Below are 27,895 nucleotides of genomic sequence, written 5' to 3' on the forward strand. Positions count from 1 at the left end.
TAAATAGATTCGCTATAAATAATAACTTGAAGCATTGTAATTGAGCATAAACATCCCTATTACAAAACACTTGTTTAACTGCTTACGACTATTTCAACTCATTAGTAGGCTTTCGCGAAAAAACAAGCAATTCAAAAACACGCTACAATTGCAAAAAAATCATTCCATCTTATCAGGTTTCTCGATTTGAAATCAATTATATTTTTAATAAAACCCCTTACCGATCCCTATTATACTTAGTCAAACATAAAAACGATTGCTCGTTTGTCGTATTTTTATTCGAGTTTTATCACGAGCTGAACATGAGTCATTCGAATAAATTTACATAAAAACGATGGACACGCGAGTAATCCGCGTCTATGGCTCTTTATGCGATGTAACGACTCCCTAGAAACAATTCAAAGGATAAATTGGTGAATTCTGAATGAAATACAACGCTGTCTCGTCATATGTCACACAGAAATATTAATGTAAAGCCGCAACAAGGATTAAAACGGTCCGAAGCGAAGCAGTATTTCACTCGCCAGGCGAAACGTTAGGTACTCGTAAACTTTTCAATGTCAACTAAAGCTCAAATAACTTGACCGGCATTTCGGGTTACATTTTCATAACCTTCGACTTCAGACTGTTCGTGTAGTTTTTGGTCGCTGAGCCGTGCTAAAATTATGTCTATCTTAATGAAAGTAAGATATATAGCCTACTGCCTGATATATACCTACTGCCGAAACGTTTAGGTATTAAGCATTAAGTTCGCTATTTATTTGCAATAGAAAGTTTAAATTGAGCAAGCAGTGTAGTTCTGACTAGTTTAAGTCGTCATCATTATCAGTTAAAGCGCGATTACATAACTATACACTACCCTACTGTATTTATAATTTACGAGGAATTTTCATTTATTTTCTCCTTTTCAAAATACGAACAGTTGATGAACGTTTCACTTCACTCAGACCACAGCCCAATTTCCCGCCTACAGCAACACGCGTACCGCGAACACAAACACTACTTACTTATTAGATATAGTTCAATAATTACCTGAGGCATGTACATACGTACGTATGCTAGTGGATATCTATTTACAAGACAAACGACAATGGAGCCCACTTAAGCTGATCCGTCCACGTGAGATTATCCGCTCGAGTCCGTTGTACTAATATACACACTTGTACAGGATAATCCTTATCATTATGTGGATGAAGATCAAGTCCTTATTTCAAATGAAACTGTAGATTAGTGTCCTATTTGTCTTTTTTTTAGTTTTTGAAGGTAATTGTTTTAAGTCTAGAGAGGTGATAATTAATTTAAAACTTTATTATGTTGAAAATATTAAAATCGATAGTAGGTATTCAAACAAAAGCAGGCACGCGATCCAGAAATATTTTTATATTTTTTTGTAACGCAATTTATAATTCAGATATTTTCCGACACATCCACTCTCTCTACGTTCGAACAATCTGGTCCCCATAAAACCGTCGACCTTTATTTCAATATTTCCCATCTCATCCCACATTTCCAATACAAAAACATCGAAAAACAAACTCCAAATATCCAGGGATATACAACCCGAAATCATCATTAAAATTAAACGGCGGGTCGGGAGGACGACTCGGCTCGTCGGCCCTCGGCCCTCGGCTTTCGGCACTCGGCGCGGCGTCACATCGGTGTCATGAGAGAATTTCGCTGTAAATAAATTGTTGGCCACCGCGGTGACCGTTGTCATGAGATTATGTGCCCCTGTGCCGTGTGATCCATTACTTTTCATATTTCATATTAGCCTAGCGCTATATTATAACTGGTAAAGTTAAGTGTTCGCCTTTACTAAAATCCTGACTGTATAAATACGAACATACGAAGTATAATAAATACGAACAAAAAGAAAGATAAAGCTTTATCGATATAATGACCCCAACACTAGTTCAACTACTTAAATCAAATTCTACTCTATAGACAGATATCAAAGACACAGAACGCAAGGAAGTCATTAAACATTACTTTTTATTATTTTCATAGTGCAAAAGCGTGCACAAACGTTCCGTCGAGTCCTGCCTAGCGAAGTGCAGCGGGAGAGGCGAACGTTCGTTAGGTGCAGCACTACGCTTGTCATCCCACAGTGTACAAACAAGGGATAAAGCAGTCCATAGTGTTGGGAATCTCCGTGTGAAACGCCCTTTTATTTTTTCTCCCCTTAATCTTTATTCTGCGGGAAATAAGCACAAGTACATATTTAACTAGCTTTCGTTTAAGTAAAATGGTTGTGGCAGGTAATTACCTAAATTAAAAGGCTATTGGGAGTGGGTAAATACTTTCATAACATTAGCAAAATGATCGTATTTTATCCCTAATTTTTCCCCGCGTTTTCCGCTTCGCTGTCAGCAATTTATTAGATTTCTTTCAAATTATTTTATGAGTAGGTACCTACTTATTTTATTTTTTTACCTTATACGATATATAGGTAGGTACGTAACTAAAATAATCTTTATTATTTATATTCATAATTTATGTCAAGTCTACTTTTTCAATTGAATGTATTTTATGTTCATTATAAACAAAGGCAACAAATTGTTCCGGTGCCTAGTCAAATGGAAATACCTGCTCACGGGCTATAGGTACCTATTGTTTTAGTGCAGCTATACCTATGTACTTTAGCAAATATACGTATGAATTAATATGCAATACGTAGTTGAATGAAACAAAGGAGTTGTCCTTAAAAATCAATAGTCCACTATTTAAATAATCCGTTATGAAACGTTCATTACCTACGTATACATACTATTTTTCATGAAAAACACTACAAAGCATTCTAATCATAAGATAATCTGACAGTTTGCAAGTACTTAATACAATGGGTGTATTAACTACTCTAGCATGTCCATAGATATGTACGTACTCGCACTAAGAAAGCAAAGACTTTTCATGACTCGAGGCGATTTTCAATTAAAAGCTTTTCAATTTTACCCTTTTATGTTCCGCGGAACTTGTGAGCTTTTTTCTCAGTTCGATAATCGAAGATTGTTTGTCTACTTATTCTTCTTTAAAGTTTTTTATCCCACGTTTCAAGGGTTAGTCAGCGTCTGAGCTTTTTAACAATCTCGAAAAAAAGTGCGCGGCACTTGAGTAGTGACAAAGTTGTAGGTACCATAAAGAATATTTTTTCATTTTATAAAAATAGGGATGATAATTTTAAATGTATTTGTCGATAATGGTTTGAAGCCTAAAGTTAGATAGGTTTGTAAACGCCTACCTAATCGAATTGCCATTAGGTACTATAAAGAAACCAGTTTTTCTGGTATAACTATCACCTTTTAAACGTTTCTAGTTTCTACTAGACTAAACTATGCACCCGCTGTATTCTACTGTATCTGTAATTCTGTACAGCAAGGTAAAGTAAAAAAATAAGCACTGGGTAGCCATTTTTCATAAGTGTTTAATAGCATTGTGACTAGTGTTAGACGTATTTATGTGCAGCTTACCTCAGGAAATATCCCGTCGACTGACAATAAAAGGGGAACGAATTTACATGGGACAAAGCATTCGACTTCAATATTGGCGGGCGGGGACCAACTGTTTTTTTGCCTAACTGCCTCTAGAAATCCTAAACTTACCTACCTATAGACTTTAATACTACGTTTTAATAATATGCTACGTTAAATATATTATTTTTAACCGACATCAAAAAAGGAGGATGTTCAGAGTTCGGATGTTTTACATAAAATATAAAACTGCTGTTGCTGTTAATAAAATTTAGGTAAGGTAGGCTTTATAGCAAGGTAGGTACAGTCGAACTTACTTCCACATTAGATACCTACCTAAAATGTGATTCACACGATTGATCTTATCATGGAGGAATTTTTAAACAGAAGCAACCTTTCACCTTCGAAACTTGCGAATGCTTAGCACCTATTAGTCATAACATAACAGAAAAACTTGGAAATATGCCAAACGAATTCAAAATGGTTCAAGAATGCACCATAATCTGCTAAATTCTCTCCGAAAAATAAGTGCGGTAATGTTTGAGATAAATTCACAAACTAGTATTTATCAATATAATGCGAGGTCAAGGCACATAACTTGTTTTCAATCATTATTTACAAACATCAACAACTTGCATATAATTTTTATCGATAGATATAGTACTGGCTCGTCTATGATACGAGCTCTAAAATACCTGTTTTACCGACATTAACGTCAACTGTCAAAATCTGTTCCTCTTCGCCGCTAGAGGCGCTGTAGTCAGCTTTTCCCTCTATCCTCTATTGTTTATGACAATTACAAGCTTCACACCGACGCGTCACCGTCGGGTTTTATTTTAATTTTATAATTATAAGTGACAAAGAAAATTGTGATAAGTGTGATTTTTATACACATCTTGGTGATAATATTAGTGTTAAGATTTGTTAAGTTATTGTTGCAACGTGGAAAACAAACGAGGTAAGTAAGAAAGTTGTTGAAACTCGGCTGTCGGGAGAATTGTTTGGGATTACTGGGATCGATAACCTGGTCGGCTAGCCATGAGGCGCGACGCTGAGGTTATGTCGCGAGCCGCGAACAGGTATCGGAGTTCAAGTAACGGTCCCTCCGTCCGGAGCGGGCCGCCTCGCGTTACAGCCGCAGAATCCGGTCGTACCTAAGACCAGTTAGTTCATAATAGCGTCTAGATCCTCATTTGCCGTCCTCATTCCGTTACGCTTGCCATCGACCGTCACTGTAAATAAATATTCGGTAATCGGCTTTGCTTTTAAAAAATCGCCGAGTGCCTAAACACCCTATACCTTTAGTTCGCTCGAGACCTATGGACGTTCCTTTTGAGATGTGCGCCTGTTTTCCAGCTTACCCTGCCTGCAGTGCGTGCCACGAGCCCCAGAGTCCCAGCCATTAGATTGAGTGGAGTGTCCCCTGTGCCCACACGTAGCCCTGTACGCAGCCAAAATTCCACGAGACACCACGGACACCTCCTCCAGCATGGAACTGGAGAAAGCCCCCACTCTTCACGAGGAAGACTCCAAAGTTACCCTCACTATCAGACTGATCATGCAGGGGAAGGTAAGAGAATTAACACTTGATTATTTTTCAAAATTGGCACTTTTTTATTAAAAATATTTTGGATTATTTTCAAATTGTGAAAGTGTAAACTTTACCTTCTTCTAAATTCCACTGTAGTTTGTATAGTAATGTGGTATTTTTTATTAATGTAGTAATTATTTAGTTGTCTGTTTCCCAATCTGCAAGTAGTGCTAGTAATTAGTTTGGACAGTTAATTTTAGCTTGCATTAAAAACTAATTAAACACAGAGTATTTTAGACCTAGATAGCATGCTTACTTGTTGTGTTTTTATTTCATTTAAAACCTTAAGTATGAGAACATAAATAAATCAGGTATTATTTAAACAAGAAAAGAGTTTAATAAATCATCTGAGAACAATTAGTTTACTCATCAATTAACTTATACACTAAAACAGAACTTTCTTAACATAATCAACTTGACATACTCTACCCAGATAAAGCATTGTGTTGGTCCCAATGTCAAATAAACAGTGTTCTTATACAATCTCGTTGGGTCAAACACTGTGTACTAGGTGTTTGCTACATTATCATTCAGTAGCTTTGTTTGTTAAACAATCAGAGCATTTGACATACCTTAATGGTACTAATAAACAGAAGTGGTAGTATTTCTAAAATGTCAACAGATCATTTTATAACATAATTTGTTAGTTAATGTGCTAACTGCACAGTCATTATTTAATATAATATAAACAGTATCATTGTCTTATCTAAAAAATATGAATTCTTAGCATTTTGTTTAGCTGTTTCCAATTATTGGACTTTGAGACAGATGCATACTAGCAATAATATGTATGTCATGTGTATTAGTGATTCAACAAAAAAGTGTCTATTATAAGTTATAATATAGTGCTGCACAAACACTAATCATTTTAAATTGGACACCTATCTTGCATAATAAATGGTAACTGAACATGTTGCAATAAAAAATTGTTATACCTAAATGTCATGATTTAATTATATTATGAATAAGAGCATATGCCTTTATCAGCTAAGTTGAAATTAGTCTTTTAACCAACAGGTTAATAAAAAGTTTTTTAATTCTTAAATTAGTTTCTTACACCAACAAATATTTAAAGCAATGTTTGACCACTTGTATGATACTTAAACAAAACGTAAAACATGTGTTCTACATCTAATAAATATTCAATAGTACATTTAAATAAATGCTGTACTTTGTGAAAGAGTTGTATGTATTTGTTTGAACATATGGTAATCTAATATGACTTTGGTATTTTAATCTTGTTAGGGTGGGTACACACACTTGTAAGGTTGCTCAACGCAATATCCTGTTTGTTAACCATGTAGGCTTGCTTAACCACTAGGCTTTCAGTTTATATTCCTAACAAACCCTTATAGTGTCAGCTCACTCAATATTTATCTTAAATCTGCATGTGGCACATAACTGTTTTATTTAAGCCTCATTACTCAACAGCATCAACTAATTTAGCACACCTAGATGTTGTTAGATTGCACTGACATGCGAGATGTATTGATGTTAATACCTACCTATAGCTACCTTTACATGTAGGTACTTTTAATTGGCTGTAATCCAATACAAAGTACATTTGGCAGCCGGCCAGCTATTGGCACTCGCCCTGTTCATCAAACTTCGATTTGTACCTTTTTCTAATTGGAGTAATGTGTGATATTTAATGTTGTCATTGTGTTTGCTCTGCCCACTTCCTTAATCGCAGTCTGCGATCGGTATATTTATCGTTCACTGACTGGCGCTCGTATTATGTTAACTGTATGTTTTTGTGTAAACATTTCGATTAATTAGCTACTTTAATGATGTCAGGTTGTTTTCTCATCATGTATAATATAGCACGTATACATATTTTAAAATTGGAAAGCACCAAAGAAAGTCCCAAATAACTTCATAAATTCCAGGTTTACGCGAGAGTAAACTGCGTACTTTTATTTTCACCGACTTCTCTTTATCACGCTACGATTCGTCAAAAGACGTAAAAGTGAAACTAAATTCTGAGCAGGTAATCAATTATTTACGACCGGCTCGGTAAATAATTCATAGATTAATCTGCAGTTAAATTGGTGTCTGTCAATCTTAGCTGAAGTGTGCTGGCGGCGTAGATTATGTTTGCTATTTGTGTCGTGTAAGCGGCGGCGTTGAGCAATAGCATTGTTCACATACTGCAGAAGTCAAGATGCCCAGTTGCCAGCACCGATCTGATACAACAAGTCTCTAAAACCGTCTCATTGCAACCCCGGTGCGTCTGACTGCAGCAAAGAATCTCTCTGCAGTGACTATTATTGGCCACTAGACAGGAAATCTTTTGTACTATAAATCTCACCGCGACTACATTAATTACAAGTGCGTGCGCCCGTTGCACAATACTTGCCAATGTAGCGGTCCCTTTGGTTATTTTCGACGACAATTTTAATTAAATCTAATGTAACACTAGTTCTTAGAATAACATCGATTCTGTTTGTTTGCAGGAAGTTGGCAGTATTATTGGCAAAAAAGGAGAGATTGTTAAAAGGTTCAGAGAAGAGGTAAGTTAGCAATATGTTAAGAACTTCAATCTATCCAAAACTCGAATAAAGTATCATCTTTTGTTCAGTAGTGTTCATGTTGATTAAAAACATTGAAAAAAACTTGCGTGACTTGCTTAAGATAAATAATACATACTAAAACATTTTCCAATATGCTGCCATAAATGTTAGATTTATACAGCACGAATCCACGCTCGAGTTAACTTATCGCGATGGTCTATTAATATTAATAACATATTGTTTTCAGTCTGGAGCAAAAATCAACATATCCGATGGATCGTGCCCAGAGCGTATTGTCACCGTCACGGGCAACACAAGTGCTATATTCAAAGCGTTCACACTCATATGCAAAAAGTTCGAAGAGGTTTGTATGTTTTTTTATGCTTTTTAACTTTCTTCAAAAAAACTAAAGGTTTGCTGGGGATAATCTTGGGGTCTACTGAAGCGACTTAAGAATCGTTTTCCTAACAAAAAGCTGTTACTTGGGAGTGTCATAGACTATATTTTATCCATGTACGGGAAGTATATTCCCCTAAAGAAAACCGCGGGAATCAGCTACTTGGATATAATTAGACTAACTAAAGGGAAAAGTAATGAATGTATTAATGAGTGATACATTAACCTTCTTACCACATTCTCTGTAGGTAGGGCTGCCATCTCGAATTTCGCCAAACCCGGACAAACATTAGAAAAACCCGGACATTTGGCGTAAATCGCATTTTTTCCCCGAACGAGTACGATTTTTTTTAAACAAAATTATACCTAATTTGTAATCTATTTACTATTAACATTTACTTAAATTCAATGAGGTGTTTCCTTACATGAAAAGTGTCCGGGTTTTCCCCGGACACTTCTTGAAACCCCGCCCGGACGGCCCCCGGACGGCCTCCAAACGAGGACAAATCCGGGGAAACCCGGACGGATGGCAGCCCTATCTGTAGGTATACCTACTTCTTGCGCATACCTCATTAATTTGTTGAAAGATAACAGAAGCCACTGTTACTATGCCATTACAATGTAGCTTGTTGTGTTACGTGTGGCAATCAAGAAGTGTAGATGTCAGTTTATTGAGTTGTATTAGTTTATTCACAAATTACTACGAATATCAATTGAAGTTTATGGATAACTTAGAAAAAAATAACAATTGACGGACAAATCTTTACTGTGCCGTAAAATAGAAGACGATCTTACGATTCTAAGGAATAGACACCTACGACTACCTTCTGGCTTACCTACCAGAAAACCTATCACTTGGGAAACCAGCCTACATAAAGCTGGTTAACATAACTTGACGAAAAAGCCAAAAAGGAAGAGAGCCCATCCTGTCTCTGATTGGTAACATATGGGTTTCCGAAGTACTAACTTCTCTTCCATTTGGTAGGCTAATCTAGCATATCTAGCATTTGGTAGGCTAGGCTCTTAGCTAAAATTGCAATTAGTTGAATTAGAGGACGTCAATCATCCTTCAACGTTATAAACATGTCATGTAGGATAATGTTAGGCGGGATTAATACCGAAGTGACGACTAACGAATGTACCTATGCCGTACGCAGTTATTTTTGCCCAATTAATTGGGACTTGAGTATCTGATCTACATAGCAATATAATAAAGAGGCTTTTTTGGTGTGTTTGTTAGACTGCGAAATTACTGAACCGATTTGAACTATTCTTTCACCGGAAGCTACTCTCGGTAACCTAGTGACATTTTTTAAGCTATATTTTTGTCCGGGTACGGGAAGAAGTTCCCCCGGGATGCGGGTGAAACCGCAGGCTCGGGAAACAACTAGTGACGAATAGAAAAAGAGTTGAGAGGACTCGATAGAAAGGTCTTTGCACTTTGAAGACGATTAAGGTAAAAAAAGGTGAAACAAACCGCAACCTCGCGATTTCATTGATCCGATTTCACAAACGCAAGCAAACTGAGTTATTTTATAAATGTAGATTATGTAAGTCTGTCTTTGTAGCTTTAAACTTTAAAGTAATTACAGCTGCTGAAACCAAGTTCCTAGCTCCACCAAATGTATAATGAATTTATATGACACTTGATTCTGCACGTATTTATACCCTCTTCCCGAGGGAACTATTTCTTGCACCTGGATAACTAGAAGCATATATTTATGTTGTTCTATTAAAAAAGCTATTACGTTGCTTCCAAGTTTCATCATCATCAAGACATAAAAACTTTCAAGTGTATGACATTAGTAGGATTTATTTATTATTAATAGTCTAAAATACATTCTCTTATTACTATAAGTTACATGTAACCTCAGCGAAATAGGTCGGATACCTATAAAAATCTAGCTTGAATATAAATAACGTTATCGATGTACAAGACTTAATGGCTTTCCATAAAAATGGCTATAAACAGCGGTCGGTAGGTGAATGTATAACATTTAACTGTACATAATATCTTCTCTCAAGAAACTAGTTTTTTACCGTAATTATGAATTATCGAATCCAATCAGAGTTCTTAGATATGCAAGCTTCTTCAAGTAAACAATCTTAAACCTATGAAAAAGAGTTAGTTACTCTATTACGCGATTTTAACCGCGTCTCGAGTACCTACTGATTTTACTTTACCTAGGCATTTTCAATGACAAACAAATAAAGAAAGAATCATAACCAGATACGTCGTAATCCGTAGATGGATGACCATCTGGTATCACGGACCGACCACGCCAAGCGTTGCTTTACCTCATGATCGACGAATCTGTGTCGTAACTTAGCCAAGGGCTCCTAGCGAGATACCTTAATACAGAAAGCATAATTAAATGTTAGGAAAAATATTTAATGTTCATTTCGCGAGACATAAATCGCGGCTTCTTCGATGTAGGTTGTCCTACTCTTAGGTATATTGCATAAGAGCTAGGCGAGGGAGGGTGTAACCTTTGCTGTATTTGTATATGCACGTGAGTAGGACTACATCAATAAAAAATATACAGTAAATACATAGAGGTTTGGATGCAGCCAAGATATTGTCTCGCGGAATTAAGACTGAATATTTTTCCTACTTTTTAATGTTATGGATTTCCGCAAAGCATAAACCTCGCTATAGTTAAGAACCGTTGTACATTCCAGTGGTGCTCTCAGTTCAACGAGGGCGGCGGCGGCGGGTCCCGCGCGCCCATCACGCTGCGGCTCATCGTGCCCGCCTCGCAGTGCGGCTCGCTCATCGGCAAGGGCGGCTCCAAGATCAAGGAGATCCGCGACGTCACCGGTGCTAACATACAGGTATGTATTGATAATGACTGCCTCGTTGGTCTAGTGGTCGCAAGCGCGGCTGCTGTGCTCGAGGTCTTGGGTTCGATTCCTGGGTCGGGCCGAAATCGCTTTGTGGGGAAATCGCTTAAACTTTCACAAAGCAACCCGGACCCTGGGAGTTGGTGATTGATACACCTGTGCATCGGAAAGCACGTAAATGTCGGTCCTACGCCTGATCTCTCTCTGGCTGGATTTTTGCGCGCTACTTTCTTAGAAGACTGCGTTATAACATCCGCTAGTCATTTTGTTGTATAGTATGACTCAAGACTGAATGTGTCATACCTTTCATTCATAACACCTTATTTGCCTTTCCGACTCCCACGAAAGTACTCCCTTTGCCGGAAACAACAAGTATTTAAATATATTAAGGCTAAAGTTACCTAAACAAGTTCATATTTAAAGGCAACAAGTTCAAGAGCATTATCGCCGCAGGCTATGCGCAAGTTCGCCCACTTCCTCTTAAACTTGAAAGTGTAGTAAAATCGTTATTTGGTTATAAACCGCATTCTTTAGGTCGGTCTTGAATTGATTTAGACATAGTTGAATTTGATGCAGATTGACTGTAACTGGCAATATAATGCAAATTTTGTGTATGAGCTCTGTTACATTTATGATTATTTTGATATAGTAACCAGGATTACTATGAATATACGTAGATAATTATGAAATCCATTCAAATTGTCCAACAAAGTGTAGTAGTATACATTCCGGACTGCCGATACAGGGTATATATTCGACAAAACGGGGCTTGATTTCTCTCTTAAAACTCTCCCCAAAGTTATCGCTATAGTTGATACGTGATGGTAGCATTGTCAGACGATAACCTAGATCATTTATGGCCCATTTTGAATGTCCTTATCGGGAGAACCCACTTCCAGAATAATTAATATCGATGTTATTTGCAGGTTGCAAGTGAAATGCTACCAAACTCAACAGAGCGAGCGGTGACAATCAGCGGGACCTGCGACGCTATCACACAATGCATTTATCACATCTGCTGTGTTATGCTAGAGGTGAGTTTATTGTTTTCGACATGGATGGAACTATGTAAAATAGGAAAATACAAGGGTAATACTGAGGACGACCACATAAGAAAAATATTTTTTTACATACAAGAGAGTACTATAGCATCGTATATTTCAATACAGCTCAAATAGTTAACTCGGTTAAAGATATCAGACAGGTAGTCTTTCCATGTATTGGTACTGATTCTGATTGCGATTAGACTGGAAGCCAACCCAAAGAGTTAACCAGTTAACCCAACAGGGAAGTCGAAAGAATTTCACATCTCACAGTATGCGATCAATCGTTGATAAACATATCAATCTCTGCAATAAAAAACATTATTGGTTATATTTTGATTTTGAAAATGTGTTGTTCTAGAGCCCACCAAAAGGCGCCACAATTCCATACAGACCAAAGCCAAATGTTGCCGGACCAGTCATATTAGCCGGAGGACAAGCATACACAATCCAGGGCAACTATGCTGTACCTGCACAAGATGTAAGTTTACAATAAATACTCTTTTCACGGCCATTAACGAAAATTAATTTAAACAAAATAAAAAAAGTAGTTCTGTCTTGCCAATTTTTTTTTTTTGAAATTATTCCAAAATTGTTGCAGGATTTTTTAATTTTTAAGATGTATTTGTTACTAATGTTAGATTAGGAAAATTTTATTTTAAGTTAAAATTAAAAAATGTTTTTCTTTTACATTGGCAATAAATGTTATACTTAGTAATTTTATTTTATTACAATTGGCTAATTACATATTTTAGTTCGTAATTTTTACAGCAATATACGTGACATAATTCTCTAGGTATTGGATATCATTCTCAAAGAGTGTCTCATAATCAGTCTGTAAGACATTTTTTAATGCGTAATAACTAAGTAAAGTACCTCTGTGGCTCATTTAACAAATACAGTGAATATAAGTTCTTAAAGACACGTTTTATTGGTTTTGCGACATGTGTTTACAAAAGGGTCGACATTTACACAATCTACAATAAATGTTCCAACATTGCTTTGACTGATTATATTGTAACAATGACGTAATATATGAAATAAACATCAGTTTTTCGGCCTTGGATGGTCGGTTTTTGTATCCAGCCTTCAATATTGAGACTAGGATTAGCAATGTCTATCTCATCTCATCTGTCATCAAATCAAACTGCTTTCATTTTTCCCTCATTCTCGTTCATCTTCAATCTTGTTAAGTCGGATTAATAATTGTTCTTTGCAAAAAAATATATATAGTTTAGGTTTTTCGGAAATGGTACGTCAAACTTACTGATATTGGTATCGGAGTTGACTTCATGTACATACGTAGGTACAATTCTCACAAAACTAAATAGCGGTCCACAGCTCAAATACGCCCATGTGGTACATACCTTTTTTGTAACTCCGTCTGTTGATACGTAAAATTTTGTCACTTGACTCGGTCAATGTTCCGTGATGGTGAATAGGCGTCCATTGACCAGTGTAAAGTTCTTGCTGGTAGGTACTGAATTACCTTAGGTCGTGTTTAACCTGTTAGAGGTCTCTGGACAAAAGGGGACCATTGGGAGTGGTTAACAAAGGGGGCCATTAGAAGTGTGTAATGAAAAAAAGGGGGCAATTGGAAGAGTGAACAACTGTTTGCGTTTGGTTTTCGCTTGCGTTAAAATGGCATAAGGGGATCCCAATGGTTAAAAGGGGCCTGATAAGACCGGGAACAGATCGGGTTAGTGACGGGCGTGGTTGGCAGGCGGTGTGCGCGCCGGTGTTCCCGCTGCTGGAGGTGAAGCCGCCGCTCGTGGGCGCGCTGCCGCCGCACCACCTGCTGCCGCCGCCGCTGCACGACCACCACCTCGTGAGTGCACCAACGACCTCACAGAGATACGCGCCGCCCGCCCTTATATACGACACCCAACTGCCGTTACGTTGCCAGCCCTGCATACTTACCTCTTTGGACTTAATAGGTCGGATACTTAGTTGAAGATGGTACCTTTTTGAACTAAAGAGGTCGGTTATGTTAGGTTGTAACTGTATAATTCTGCATTGAAAATACTTGGAATCTTCTGAGGGCTGTCGTATTTGGTCAACATTTTGTCTTAACTTTTGTCTCCTTGTCGGAATATGATACTGTTTTGGTATTTACAGACAACTTCAGATTTTTCCATTTATTTTGAATGAACTGCAAGCATTGGACCTCTCGATTATAAGGGTGTTTTTGTTTCCTCTATGTGCAAATAAGCATGAAGAGAAAACAAAATTCGAACAACACGCGGCCTAGCTGAACCTAAAGTTAAGGGTTTCCAAAAGACCTTCACGTCTGTTACATTGAATGCTCAACTGATCTTGAAATAAAAGAAGCAAAAATTTCTGCTAGACCTGCCCCCGTAGACTTGATAAACCGGAATGTTCTACTTTGCCTGTAAGCAGAAGATCTTCTAGTAAAACCAAGAAACCCATGAACTATAGCAAAGTATTTAAAAGTATTCTCTATGAGGTTGTGTGGACTGAGTGACGTTATGTGATTGGTGCTGCCCCAGAATCCCCTCGAATTGGATGTGTGGTGTCGATCCCCGTAGCGGCCATGAATTAACCCTGTACTATAATAGTTGTAGAACCCCGGTGATGTGGACTCTAGGAATGAAATCCATATTATTTTGCTCTGCTCTTTGCACTTTATGCTTGAAACTCATCGATATATTCTTTCTTGTTTGCACGAATCCCCACTTTGTATCATTCTTATTCCAATATGTTTTCCATATCGATCCGTAGTTTAGTATTTAATCTTAGCACATTTGAACCGAATGTTATGTATATTAGTCGTGTAGTAACGAACATTCACATTAAAAGCTTTATCTGTTTGTTTTCTGGCATTGCCGAGATACGAGCGTAATGTACTTCAGACAGCTCGCACGTTGATGATCAAATTGTTACAAAACGTTCCTGTACTTGCACCTCTCCTTATTTTGCCTCTGCCTTGCCTATTCCATTTTATCTTTTTATTTTCCACACGAAAAATAATAATGGTGATTAACCATGGTCGCGCATGGCTTAACGTGATTACAAGTTTATATATTAGTATACAGTCAAGTTTGCCTTTCTGTTATTTAAAAGGTGCATTTTTGGGCAGCACCATTCGAGTACTCACGACGTGGTTTAATTTTTTTCTGGAACCGCTATGAAAATTCGCAAATCCTTTACCTTTTCGTCCAATCTGAATCCATGAGCTTGGCTTATCCAGTATGTTTAATTCGGATGATTGACAGTTGAAAGTATAGTCCGAATTATTCATACGTCGTCTGAATTGGAGCGAAACATTGCGAATTTTCCTAGAGTTTAATATTTACTTTGTAAAATCTAGTTTCTACCCAGGTAACCCTATCCAGCGATCCCATCCCGGCTATGTCAGAGAAGATGAAAACAAGCAGCTGGAGCTATATATTATCTATATATATATATAAAATTAATTCTAGGATATTGTTATATACTTTGTTTAGAAACACTGTGTAGTACGATACATCTTCCTACTTTTGTATGAAACTTGTATTGTCTTGTAAAATATACTCATTCAGTAGTATGTAAACATAAGGCAAATTGTATATTATTACAACAATTATTTTAGTAAAAGTTCTTACTAAAATACTTGTTTGGAACTCAATATGAAATTGTAGTTCTAAGGTTTGGATTGAGAAGTTTTTAGTACAATGTAAAAATCTTAACAAGTTGGTTAATGATGATTGTGTATTATGAAACATTTTTATACAAATGTAAACCTATAGTCTTTTAAAATTAGCTACACAATCAAATAACCGACTTGTTTAATGTCCAAACACTCTTCTAAGTTCTAAAATTCTTTTCTAGATGGGAGGTTTGGCTAAGTCACCGCTAGCGGGCCTAGCCGCGCTAGGTTTGGGCGGCCTAGGCCCCGCCAACGCTGCCGGATTAAATCCTGCAGGTAAACAGAGCCTAAGTATGTATTATTATTTTAAAATCCATACTAACCATTTAATATACCCGTAGAATGATTGCCAGTCTATTTTAAGTTGTCTCGGCCATGATGATTATTTTGTATAAACTAAATAAAGTTTTTTTTTATTATAAAAGAACCTTAAAGTAAAACCAAATTTAACATGTCATGGCCTAGACGGTCTAATTTTGTAGTGTGTAGTTGTGCTAGTAAACCAAATAACAAGCTAAAAAGCTAACAGCATTATGAAAGCAAGCACAATCAAAACTGCCTTGTAGAAGCTAAACTATTTTTATACCCCTTAGTATCTGCTCACCATCTGTCTTATGACAGATTTCATTTTCACACCATTTTTTGTTATTATTTGCTCTTACAAGGACTCGAAGTAAGTCAATTTTCAATTACAATTAGAAGCATTATTAATGTGGGTTATTTATTTGGTTTCAGCACTGGCAGCCCTAGCAGGCTCACAACTGCGCACATCGAATCAGTCACGGAACCAGCCCGCCACCAACCAGCAGTCGCATGAAATGACCGTACCCAATGAACTTATAGGATGCATTATTGGCAAGGTGTACCTTTTAGTATCTACATAATTATTTTATATGAGCAACTGTAGGAGAGTATACAGTCTCTTAGGCCTAAGTTCACCGACAACACAGACATTAGTTTTCTTTAAACAACTGTTAAAAAGTGGTTGTTTATGTTGTCGGTGAAAATGGGTCTTTGTGGGTTCTAGTGTCTTAGTTTACCTTATTTTTTAGTTTAAAAACTGTAGCATCATCATCCTCCGAGCCTTTTTCCCAAACTACGTTGGGGTCGGCTTCCAGTCTAACCGGATGTAGCTGAGTACCAGTGCTTTACAAGGAGCGACTGCCCTATCTGACCCCCTCAACCCAGTAACCCGGGCAACCCAATACCCCTTGGTTAGACTGGTGTCAGACTTACTGGCTTCTGACTATCCGTAACGACTGCCAAGGATGTTCAATGACAGCCGGGACCTACAGTTTAACGTGCCATCCGAAACACAGTCATTGGCGTCTAAGATATACTTAGAAAGTACATACAAACTTAGAAAAGTTGCATTGGTACTTGCCTGACCTGGAATCGAACCCGCGCCCTCATACTCGAGAGGTTGGTTCTTTGCCCACTAGGCCACCACGACTTCAAGTTTAAAAACTGTAGCATTTAACTCAAATATTTATATTCCTGTCATGCTAGTTAATTTCATGGAAAAAAATAAAGAGATACTACGAACTTTATGCCTTTGTCATAAAAAAAAAACACTTCATTTTAGGTTAGTCTTGCGTCAAATACACTAGACCCTTCCTTCCATGCCAAGCCTATAAATAAACCAATTAAAATAATGTCAACAGGGTGGCACCAAAATCGCTGAAATCCGACAAATCTCCGGCGCCATGATCCGAATATCGAACTGCGAGGAGCGCGAGGGTGGCAGCACTGACCGAACCATCACCATCTCCGGCAACCCTGACTCCGTTGCCCTGGCCCAGTACCTCATAAACATGAGGTAAGTCGAACATAACTAATTCAAAACTTATTTCCACCTTACAGTTTCCATCCAACTCCGCCGGAGTATTATTTTGTCCGTCCACGAAACTCTTGCCTAGTCCACCCTTAAGGTCGATTTTTTTATAATCCTTCATTATTCCTGTTATTTATCTCACCTTTTGGGCCGTTTCGAAATCGTTCTCGATTCATTGGAATTGTTTTTGAGTAATGTGGTGTCTGACCCGAGTTATAGGTCTTTTATTTAATCTTTTTTTAATTGCTGTCGTGTTTTATTCGTTAATCGATTTTATGCTTAGTTTTTGAATTTTGAACCTCCAATTTTATATACACTCACAAACGCTCTTAACGCAACACTTTAATTTTTAGTTATTTCAATTTGTTTGTTTCAATTTTTAAATGTAAAATGTTTTTACTGAAGAGCTTTTTTTTTAATTTTACAATATGGAACGAGGGAACGGGAAACCTATTTAACAATTAATTCCTGATCCTTTGCCTTATACCATTATCCTACATTTAAATAAGCCGCAATGATTGTGTTTTACGTATTGTCAACTTTTAATTATTACTTGAGTTTTGTGTGGTAACCACGTGTGTGTTGAATTTTGAAAAAACTTTGCGGCGTTTATAATGCTATCCAAGTGGATCGACTGCAATGTAATTTGCGTTGGAGAATTTAAGTAAATTTTGGGATTGTTGCAGCATTTTCACCGAGCGTTTGTAAGTGATACAAAATATGGTGTATAAGTTAACGTTTAAGTTCATGTTACGTAGCCAACAGCTTTTGATTTGTTTTTTAAACCATGTTTTACCAAATCTTCGTAACCAAAAAAATTGTGAACTAAAATTATCAGTGAATTCAAACGGCGCAAAAACAACACACTCCGAAACTCGGGCCAGCCCCGTCCCAGTCCTAGCACCCTCGAATAGGCCCAGAGGTCCCTTACAACATTCCTCCCCCGCTCCTACAGTGTGGAGCTACAGAAGGCGAACCTGGAGGGCGGCGCGAGCGGCGCCGGCTCGTCCAGTAGCCCGCTCGCGTCCGCCATCCCGCTGGCGCAGCTGCTCAGCAAGTCCGGCGCCCTGGGGGCCCTGTCCAGCCTGTCGGCGCTGGGCGGCCTGTCCGACCTGCTGGCCGGCGCCGCGCCCGTGCAGACCACGGGCGTGCACCGCAAGCACCGCCGCGCCGACGACGACGCGCCGCCCAAAGCCTCCAAGGACCGGAAGTACAACCCCTACTAGCCGCCGGCGGACTAGCTACATAAAAATCGACTAGGCGTTCCATGTATGGACGCGAACTACCCGAATCTGTCAAATTTTGCCAATCGAACATTACCCTTCCACTATTGTGATAAGGTTGAAAATCTATTGAAGAAATTTGACAGATTGGGGTAGATTGATGTGCAGTCTGTACACGTAAGGAACAGTAGTCCGGGTATACAATTTGAGTACTCGTGCAGACTCCCGCCTGTAGACTACGCGTACTTTGGACCGTCTAGTCTACATAGATTTATAGAGCCATCGAGTAAGCTGTTCATGACGGTACAGCTAGTTTTGATTCGGTGTTGCCATTTTATGACGTTTCACACATTTACTACATTTGTGTGTATACACAGTGAGACACAATACAATAACATTAAGTAACATGGCAATAGTATTTTAAATTAATGTGAATTAATATTGGACTTTAAAATAAAAATCTCTTAATTAAGGGTTGATTGAATTTCCCATATCTGGCAACACTATCTTTTATGGCTGTCATGTCGTAGTTCCTAATTCGTCCGACCGAACGGCTTACTTGATGGCTCTGTACTGTAATCATGTAACTACGATTGTCATCGAAGGTTTTATTGTTAAGACCGTTTTGTGCTAGTGACGTCACGTCAGGGTGGGGGCGACAGGTCGGCGAAACACGTCAGTCTCGCAATAATAGTCGTTACGGCACGTTCTCTAAAACAGTCATCCATCATCGTCATCTTTAAGTATTATTTTTAAGAGTAAATAAAAACAGTTCTTTATTATTTTGAGAAACCCGTTTTCATCTTTTTACTTATTCAATATTTTCAAAGATACTTTTGAAAAAGAAAAGCACTTTTGTAACTAAAATACTTAATCGTAAATTATTTTTCCTTGGAAACTTCTGTTATTTTTGAGAACGTAATGTAAAGTTCTTTGATTTAAAATATTTAAACCACTATTTCTACATGTTTGAATATAAATATGTATTGTTGATAACCTATTTGTAATTAAATCAATAACAAGTTTAATATATTTGAAAGTGTGACTGCGCTAGAGAGCTTTGAAAATGACGAAATATAAAATTTGATCAAAAATGTAATGAAAAAAATCTTTTTTATAAATATTAAAATAAGACTTAAATATCCTGGGACTAAAACATCATCATAAAAATGAAATAAAATCACGATGGTAAAAGCTAGTACATAATGATTGTGTAATGTTACATGATGGACTAATCGACGGGAAATTATAAAATTAATACGACTAACGACAACTAGGGATCTTGACAATAGTAGAAGTACGTAGAAGCTAATGGCTGTAGAATATACAGAGTGCTTTGCGTTCAGATGTTATCGAATATCTATTTGGAATCAAAATACAGGGTGTCGCAATCAGAACGGTGCGTCAAACGATACTTCCTGCTGTAGAAATTCTATAAAATATAGCTATAGGCATTTTGTAATTCATCCCATTTGTACACATTCATATTAACATATAAACGAAGTATTGTTTGATGGCTGTACCTCTGTAAACACTTGCAAGGGAAGATCAAATTAGAGTTTTTGACGGAATTATTGTAATAACAAATCACATTTTGGTTCAATCATTTCAGTTTACAACTTATCTATTCGTTGCTAAATTGGTTTTCCTTAATAATTTTGGACGCATTTTAGAAATCAATGAACACTTCAGCTTTGTAAAACTATAAATAAAAAAGTGTATTATGAATGGTGTGTTTTTATTTGGTAATGAGATAGTTTATAGTTTTATAAGGCTGAGCGATCGTCTGTGTATGACTTTGATTTTGTTAATCGTCGGGAAATGATTTGTTTGTAGTAGCACGAGTCGTTCTTTACGCCAAATATATTCCAATAGGAATGGGAATGTTGGATGTTTTTATTATTTATTATACATTTATAGCTACTTATGATTCTATCTCAAGATTATTATAAGTAGTTTGGACTGTTTTATATTTAGGTGACCTTAAGTATAAGGCAGAGGGCGCCGTCACGTTAGACATAGCGAAGCTATAGCAGATTAGTTAGGTGACGGCGGTGCTCTGCCAACACATTATTTTATTAATTAGTGCGAATTTAAAATTGAGGTCCAATTCGTATGTTTCTAATTGTAGTTCCGTAGGGAATGCAGATTATTTAGCTGTCAATATAATTTTCTATTTGTAATAAAAATCATGTTAATTTTAAGGTAGTAAACGTTTTCGTATTCGTTTCAGGTTTATATTACTCGCTAGAATCGTTAAGCAAAAGTGTATTGTTTTAAAGTACATACTTAATAAAAATAATAATAGTACGCGTTTGTTTTTCATTGATAATACGTTTCTTTTCTGACAGAGCGCGGTTTAGTCTTAAGTGCAGGTAATGATGTATAAGTAAATGTTTCGAACACAAAGCCTCCTTGAAGACCCACGCCACCTCCCGCCTACCCACCGGCACCAAACATTCCCGTGATACCTGACATGCTGAACTTTGCTCCATCGTGTACTATCCTACTGCTCAATGGATCATCCAATGTCCTGGTAAGAGTTTTCCTTACGTTTAATTTAAATCCTAGCGTTCCAAGTTTGAACTGATTGTTGTGTCTGAACGGGTTTACAATCGGAACCCGTCGCTTTATCCTTTGATTTCCATTCCATCCAAGCTGTTATTTGAATTTGTTCATGATACCCAACACAATTCCATCTCGTTTGTGTCCCAATGAGTGGGGTTTTACTGATTGAAATTTGACGATTTTGATACTTTTTGGAACAGATGTGACTGATAGTGGAGTTATAAATTCAAGTGTGAAGTAATGAGTGAATGTAATGTTTCCAGGATCACGATGGAGACGGCGGGGCTGCCGCTGCCGGGCTACCACTACATCGCCCCGAACCACATCGTGAAGGCACCGATCCATTGAATGGGGCTCCGCGGCCAGAATTCCGGCGTTGCGTACAAACTGTACAACACTGAACGCACCATTCTGATGCAGCCGCAATACGGGACTCTGGCTCCGATATATTTCTTCAAATGAACGTGACCAAAACAATCTCTCTAAAACGAGGTGACGCTATTGGCAAGACATTAGATCCACGCTGAATGTATGTTTACATTTGTTACGAGTTTATAAGTATTTTAGATATTCTTATATTTATTCTCCACTGTATTTGATTGATTGGAGCAGAACATGTCAGCGATTTATATATCAGTAAGACCTGGGGAAGGGGTTTGAAAAATAATAATTATTATAAAAAAACATACGACTGACATTTTAAAATTTTTGCTAATCCGTGAACAGTGAACACTTTAACTTCACAAAACACTTATTTTAAATAGTTAAATATTTATAATGATTTGTCTCGTTCACTGATCACGGCTTATGAATTTATAACAAAGTGTGCAACAGGAGTTAGCTAAGCTGATCGAATTTACTATGGATTTAAGCGGTTGAGTATATCAATTGTCTATTGGATTTATTTTCCATTATGATCAGTACCGACCACAAGTAATAATGTTCAAAGTAAGTTTAATCGAGTGTCGGCGTACATTAGATAGGCGTAGATGCGTTACAATCGACCTCGGACCCGCTGACGTAGCGTAGTGTTAGATTAGCGAACAGAGTGAGAGGGTTTAAAGACAATATTTGTAAATAAAATAATCGTAATTACCTGGAAATTAGGTGTTACAGTAATAGTTGCGGCGCAGGAGCGGCGCGGCTGCACGAAACCGATGGGATCAAATCCTTTAAGAAACTTACTTTAAACGAAGACAGAGGAGAAGATAACATTTCAGTATATCATTTAAAATCGTCTAAGATCACAAAAAAAGACGTTAGGTATAAAAATAGTGTTGCTAAATGTGATAGTCTTCTAATTTATTTTACATTTGAACTATTAAGATCTCTAACGTATACACAATGTGTAGGATACATCGGCTACTGGAAATTTTAAGTCGAATAATTAATATTGGTCTAGGGATCAAAGCCAAAGATTGTTAAAGTTTGTTTAACATTAATAATGTTGTGGATTTATGCTAAATTATTCTGAGAGTAGTTAATGTTTAGTAATGTAATGTAGAACGGTTTATTTGAATTATTTTATCACCCTCTCCAGACTGCTCATTGTATTTAGTCTTAGATCAAATATAGTCCTGTGGTAATCAAATATTTCCAAAAAAAAGTAAAAAAAAACACTTAGGTATAATGTAGGGTAAGATAACTATAGGACCACTGGTATTAAAGAAAGCTTTTCGGTGAAATTACATTATATTTGCTTAAAAGTTGAACAGTGCCAAGTCGCCACGAATATCGAGTGCCAAATATTGAATTTCAACTTTTGTAATAAGGCGTGTAAAGTGCGCATGTCTTAAACATATGGTAACATAACAATACAAGTATCAAGTTATAGGGAGTTCGTAAGCGAGCTGTATTATCCACTTCTTATTAATTTTGCACCCTAGTTGTAAGACTATGCGATTAGAGTTAATATTCTCGAAACATATCCCAATAACATATTTCCCAAGTCTTCCCCTTGCAGTATTTCAGTAATGAATGATTGTGCCAAAGTTGTGTCTAAATTTATTGTTTAATGTGACGTCGATAGTATTGAAAATTAGTTTTATTTCGTTGAAATCGTCGGTCGATATGCTAGTCAAATTGTTCTGAAAGTAGAAAAAATTAAGAAATTCTATATGCTAGTCAAAATTTTGTTTTTCTATCGATGTATTTGCGTTATGTGAAATTATTGAAAGTTTATTTTATTTTTGTTTACACCTCTCTCAAAGTTTTAACTATTTTTGTGTGCTTAAATTAACGTAGCAATAAAATTTTGATAAAATCAATTATTTATAGTCTATTAAATTGCAATTAAGACAATGTATAGAGCTTCGTAAAGTAAGTACACACAGGTTAAATAGAATTAATCTATAGATATAAATTTGTGAAAAGATAATTTTGAAAAAAAACATAGTAATTTACTAAAGAGAAGAGATTTCATAGCTGTGATTAACGTTGGGGTTGCACTTTTGTGCTCGAGCTACGTCAGGAAGTGGATCGCGCGGACAGTGATGACGCAGGCAGTAGACTTAGTGCACGCTTGTAGCAGCACTCGCCGTCACACCTTTTGTATCTAACATTACAAAGGTAATTGTAACGCAAATACTTTCTGATAAAGAAGTATCAATACATCGGTGTTGTCAATGATATTAATAAATTTTAGGACAATGCAATTTTAAATTATTAGTGAATAAATAATAATTAGTGATAATTTTTCATTATATCCTCGTATTATTACGTTCAGTTGTAATTTATAGTAATCACAGCAATCGATATAATCTTTATTATACTCATTATATAATTATAGCAATTATTATGATTCGTATTGTTATTGTTATTTTGATTTGCTCAATTTTGTCAATGTTGATGTAAGCTAGGCTGCGAAATGACGTTTAGTTTGTTTTCTGTTGTTCGATAAGCAATATTATAATTTAGTGTGCTATGCACATCGTACTCGTGTACGAATTAAGTAAACCTTATATTACATAAATATTACTTAATTTTAGTCGCACCAAAATATGCTATAGGCAAGATACGTAACTCGTTATGTTACTAATGTATAAATAATCACTTACTACTTAATTACACTTAATTTTGTTACTCTTCGATCAATCTATGTTTTCTTTTTATTCTGTCTATTGCGTATCGTGCTCTATAACATATTTGATAATTAATTTTAACATGCGGTTATATTGTCGATGGTTTTATTGGATTGGAGTTTTCGAATACAGGAATGTTAATTTAGGTAATGTTGAGAATAGTATTACAGTGCCATCAGAAGTGTTAGAGGTTGAGTAAGCAGAGCTAGGGAACTCAAGCTAACTGTGCCGAGTACTCATGACGCAAATGTTCTACACAGTGCAAGATTGCGTTCAATGACAATTAAAATAATAATTATTTACTGTATAATCAGATATCAGTTTTATCCTCGTTATTTGTATGTTTCAAATGTTCTTAATATATTTAAGACACTAAACTAAAAGTTAGTGCCTTTTGTTCTTAGATTTTCTTGAAATTATTTTAATCTGTAAGTTGTACGATTGTGGACTTCATTTGGATCGTGTTATGAATTATATAGCCTTTATTGACAGGGTCAGACAGCGCTGTATAATAGTGTAATTACATTCAATCTTAGCAAATATTTATTAATGTAATAGTGAATTTCTTTACAATTTTCGTGTTAGCACATGTATTTGAAGTTCTTATTGCACCGTTTTTGAGAATCCCTTGGATTTTACGGTTAATAATATTAAAATTTGACATAACTACATTCTATAATTAAATATTTTGGATAAATTCTTACCATAAAACCACATCGTTCTCAAGTTTCTTGGTGACATATTATTGCAATTATGACAAACATAATACATACACAATATTTTGCTATGATATGATAAACATATAATCCATATTATACAGGTTCGACACGATTGGGTAAAATGGTTGTGTAAATTATTATGCATATTTACGATATCCAACAATAATTATATTCGCTTGATCCCGTTAAGTACACTACGATTTTATTAGACAAAATATTCATCTTTTAATACTACACTTTCGTAGTGAACAGGGTAACATGATACAGAGGATTTCATCATATCTTCACCTACACAGCTTTATAGTTCAATTGAATGTATTCCGACTATCTAAGAAGGTATTTTTATCCAAGAATTAAATCTTCTATAAATAATGAAGTATGCGCTCTGCTGGTACTAAAGGTACGGCGAACCGTGCTGTATGAAATTGATGATATTCAATAATATTGGTAAGGCGTATTCTACAAAGTATACGAACATACTAGTTGTGTGTATACAAATTAAAATGTAGATCCGCCATCTTAATTTCTGTCATATTGTGTATGTGCGTAGGCTATTAATTTCACAGTTTCGAAACCTGTTTAGTATTAAAGTTAATAGTAATTATTGACTGAGTATAGTTAAGAATTGTAATATCAAAAAACAACAAAAATATCTGATGTTTTTGTTTCACTGCTGTTACAGTAAGCATTTAATTTTTGTATTCATTATAATTAGTAAACATTAAAAAGTCTTGTTCTACAAATGTTATTTGGATATAAATGCGTAGACTTTATTGGTTTTCATCAATGGCATAAATATACTGACATTTAAGTTTTTGAAGATGAGTGAAAATGTGTGTAGGTATTGTGATCTCTAATGCGGCTAATTGTCTAGTCAAACTAATGTAATGTTATTGAGTCTGCTGCGGCAGCTATCCTTCAATGTTGATATATTTATGGCGCTGACTGCCACTAACATCATAATTATGCCATGCAATAATACCCGGTACCTAATTAAAAGTTAGATGTAACTAGAAACAATTTATGTACATTGGAAACAAGTGTCGGGCGACATTGCGGTATCTTCTAGTGAAGTGCGCTTAAAAAAAATTATAAATCAATTCTATTGATTGGATTTCTCAGGTCTTCAATAACATGATACGAGCAGGCAGCGGGCCGCTGGACACGAGACGTAGGTCCCCGGCTGTAGTCGAGGACAGTTGACGAGTTGTTGAGAGTGAGAGCTTATCTTAGTAATAAATTGGTTGTGCGGATAATTCACGTAGCGTTCGTTTGCCCGAATGTCGCCGAGAATATATAGGAATGTGCATTGTATAATAATAAAGGATAACTTGCACATATTTTTATCAAATCTGATAAATAGTTTATTCTTTACTGCTTCTAAATGTACTGCAGATGCAAGATGTCGTGTAATCTATATTATGTTCTCACACACTTTAGATGTTCACATGTCATATCTTTCGAATATCACTGTAATTATCTACATATCTAATCGTTTTGTGTATTGAATTGATTAAATGTTATGAATATAAATGTTGTACTCACGGTTACAGTATACTGTCATGAGGTTCATTTCAATATGATATTAATGTTTGTTTTCATTATGTTAATTCAATAAAGTGTGTAAATAAAAGTAACTATCTTTAATTTCTTTAATACATCCTTAAAGTGTCTATTCATGGCTACCAGTTCTCTTGAACTATGTTTAGAATTCGGGTGAAATATAAATCTGCCTACAGAATGAAGACAAAACTGCGCAGAAAATTGCAATTTATTCAGTAATTTCTGGCCTTGCAGTATAAAGTGGGTACCTAGGACACAAATTATGTCCTACATCAGCCAGATTAAGATCATCCTCAGTTAACTTGGTTGATCACTTTAAATAAGGATGAACGCTGAACTCAAGAGGAAATAGTCTTCAGTAGCATGTGTTTGCACTCCCAATTACAGTAATTTGGACCTCGCTCTTCATGCACCAACTATCTTTGCCTTCCAGTTGCATAATTCGGTAAACTACCTACATTTGTAGACAGCTTAAAATAAAATCGATACATTTCAGTTAGGGATTCTTTAAGGCTGAAAATTCCTCGTCGCTGCAGCTCTTAGCTAATTGTGTTAGTTTAAATGACGACATAGAAATCAAACCTGTGACACGGAACGCAACGGTAGCCAATGACCAATACGCCATGCGTGTTTTGCAAAACAGCTTACCTACTTAAACGTACCTACCTACGTTATGTTAGCCTCTAGGATCGATTCGAATACACAGGTAATAGGTATCGTTTGGCACAAGTTCCAGGTAGCTTAACTCCGCAAAAGCCGATTTACATCGTTTTCTCCATCAATATAACGTCGGCATTAACCCGTTACTGGCGAGCTAATTGAGCTGGTAATAACAGTTACAATACACGACACTGATTGGCCTGGTGAACAACGGATTTCTATGCTAAGGTTGAGCAATACTAGGGCCAAGCGAACCCCCTTGTGTGCTGAACCTATGAAGCGCCTCTTTTACCCAATTGCGAATGCAAAGAAGGATAGGTAGCTGTGTTTGTAAGATCGTGTGTGTATGGCTTTGTAACTTTTTGGCACTATTTAGACCTACTGGCAGCGGTAGATAGAAGGTAGGTAGGCTAAATACCCAATTTAGGTAACTAAAATTAGATATGCTGTGTCTTAGTTTTATGAAGTGATGAATTCGTACCTAGTCTACTAGGCCATTTTCTGAATGCGCTTAGCAAATAAATACAAAGTCAAAATTGTTTACCTCCCAACCAGCACTGCCAAAACGAAGTGGTGATGAACAATTTTCCCACCAGTACAGAACCTACCTAGTTCTAGTAGTTATCTACCTAGGTAGGCACCTAGGTGGAAGTTATTTGCCTACGTACCTAGCTAAAGCTGTAATGAAACCGTTTAACTATAATTAAAGGTTTATTTCTGCCACGCTATATTAGTATCCAGCGAT

The 27,895-nt window shown here is 36.5% G+C and overlaps 1 protein-coding gene across 12 annotated transcripts in view; it reads left to right on the forward strand.

Annotated features, from left to right (window-relative positions):
* Mub (mushroom-body expressed) overlaps window positions 1-26,564 on the forward strand; it is a 191,628-nt gene extending 165,064 nt beyond the window's left edge. For 3 of the 12 annotated variants that reach the window (XM_021332756.3, XM_049838952.2, XM_049838951.2), the window contains 11 exons: window positions 4,824-5,037; window positions 7,515-7,571; window positions 7,819-7,935; window positions 10,650-10,802; window positions 11,738-11,845; window positions 12,216-12,335; window positions 13,578-13,682; window positions 15,686-15,794; window positions 16,239-16,363; window positions 17,168-17,322; window positions 18,293-20,870. In XM_021332756.3, the coding sequence (XP_021188431.1) occupies window positions 4,957-5,037; window positions 7,515-7,571; window positions 7,819-7,935; window positions 10,650-10,802; window positions 11,738-11,845; window positions 12,216-12,335; window positions 13,578-13,682; window positions 15,686-15,794; window positions 16,239-16,363; window positions 17,168-17,322; window positions 18,293-18,563 (1,401 nt within the window). In that variant the 5' untranslated portion in view covers window positions 4,824-4,956 and the 3' untranslated portion in view covers window positions 18,564-20,870. Of the gene's footprint in view, window positions 1-4,218; window positions 4,426-4,507; window positions 4,717-4,823; window positions 5,038-7,514; window positions 7,572-7,818; window positions 7,936-10,649; window positions 10,803-11,737; window positions 11,846-12,215; window positions 12,336-13,577; window positions 13,683-15,685; window positions 15,795-16,238; window positions 16,364-17,167; window positions 17,323-18,292; window positions 20,871-21,391 lie in introns of those variants that run through there. The other 9 variants (XM_021332748.3, XM_049838954.2, XM_049838953.2 and 6 more) reach the window with 9 other exon arrangements.
* Window positions 26,565-27,895: the final 1,331 nt, after the last annotated feature.

This window comes from Helicoverpa armigera, chromosome 12, assembly GCF_030705265.1.
Source record: "Helicoverpa armigera isolate CAAS_96S chromosome 12, ASM3070526v1, whole genome shotgun sequence".
Lineage (NCBI taxonomy): Eukaryota > Metazoa > Arthropoda > Insecta > Lepidoptera > Noctuidae > Helicoverpa > Helicoverpa armigera.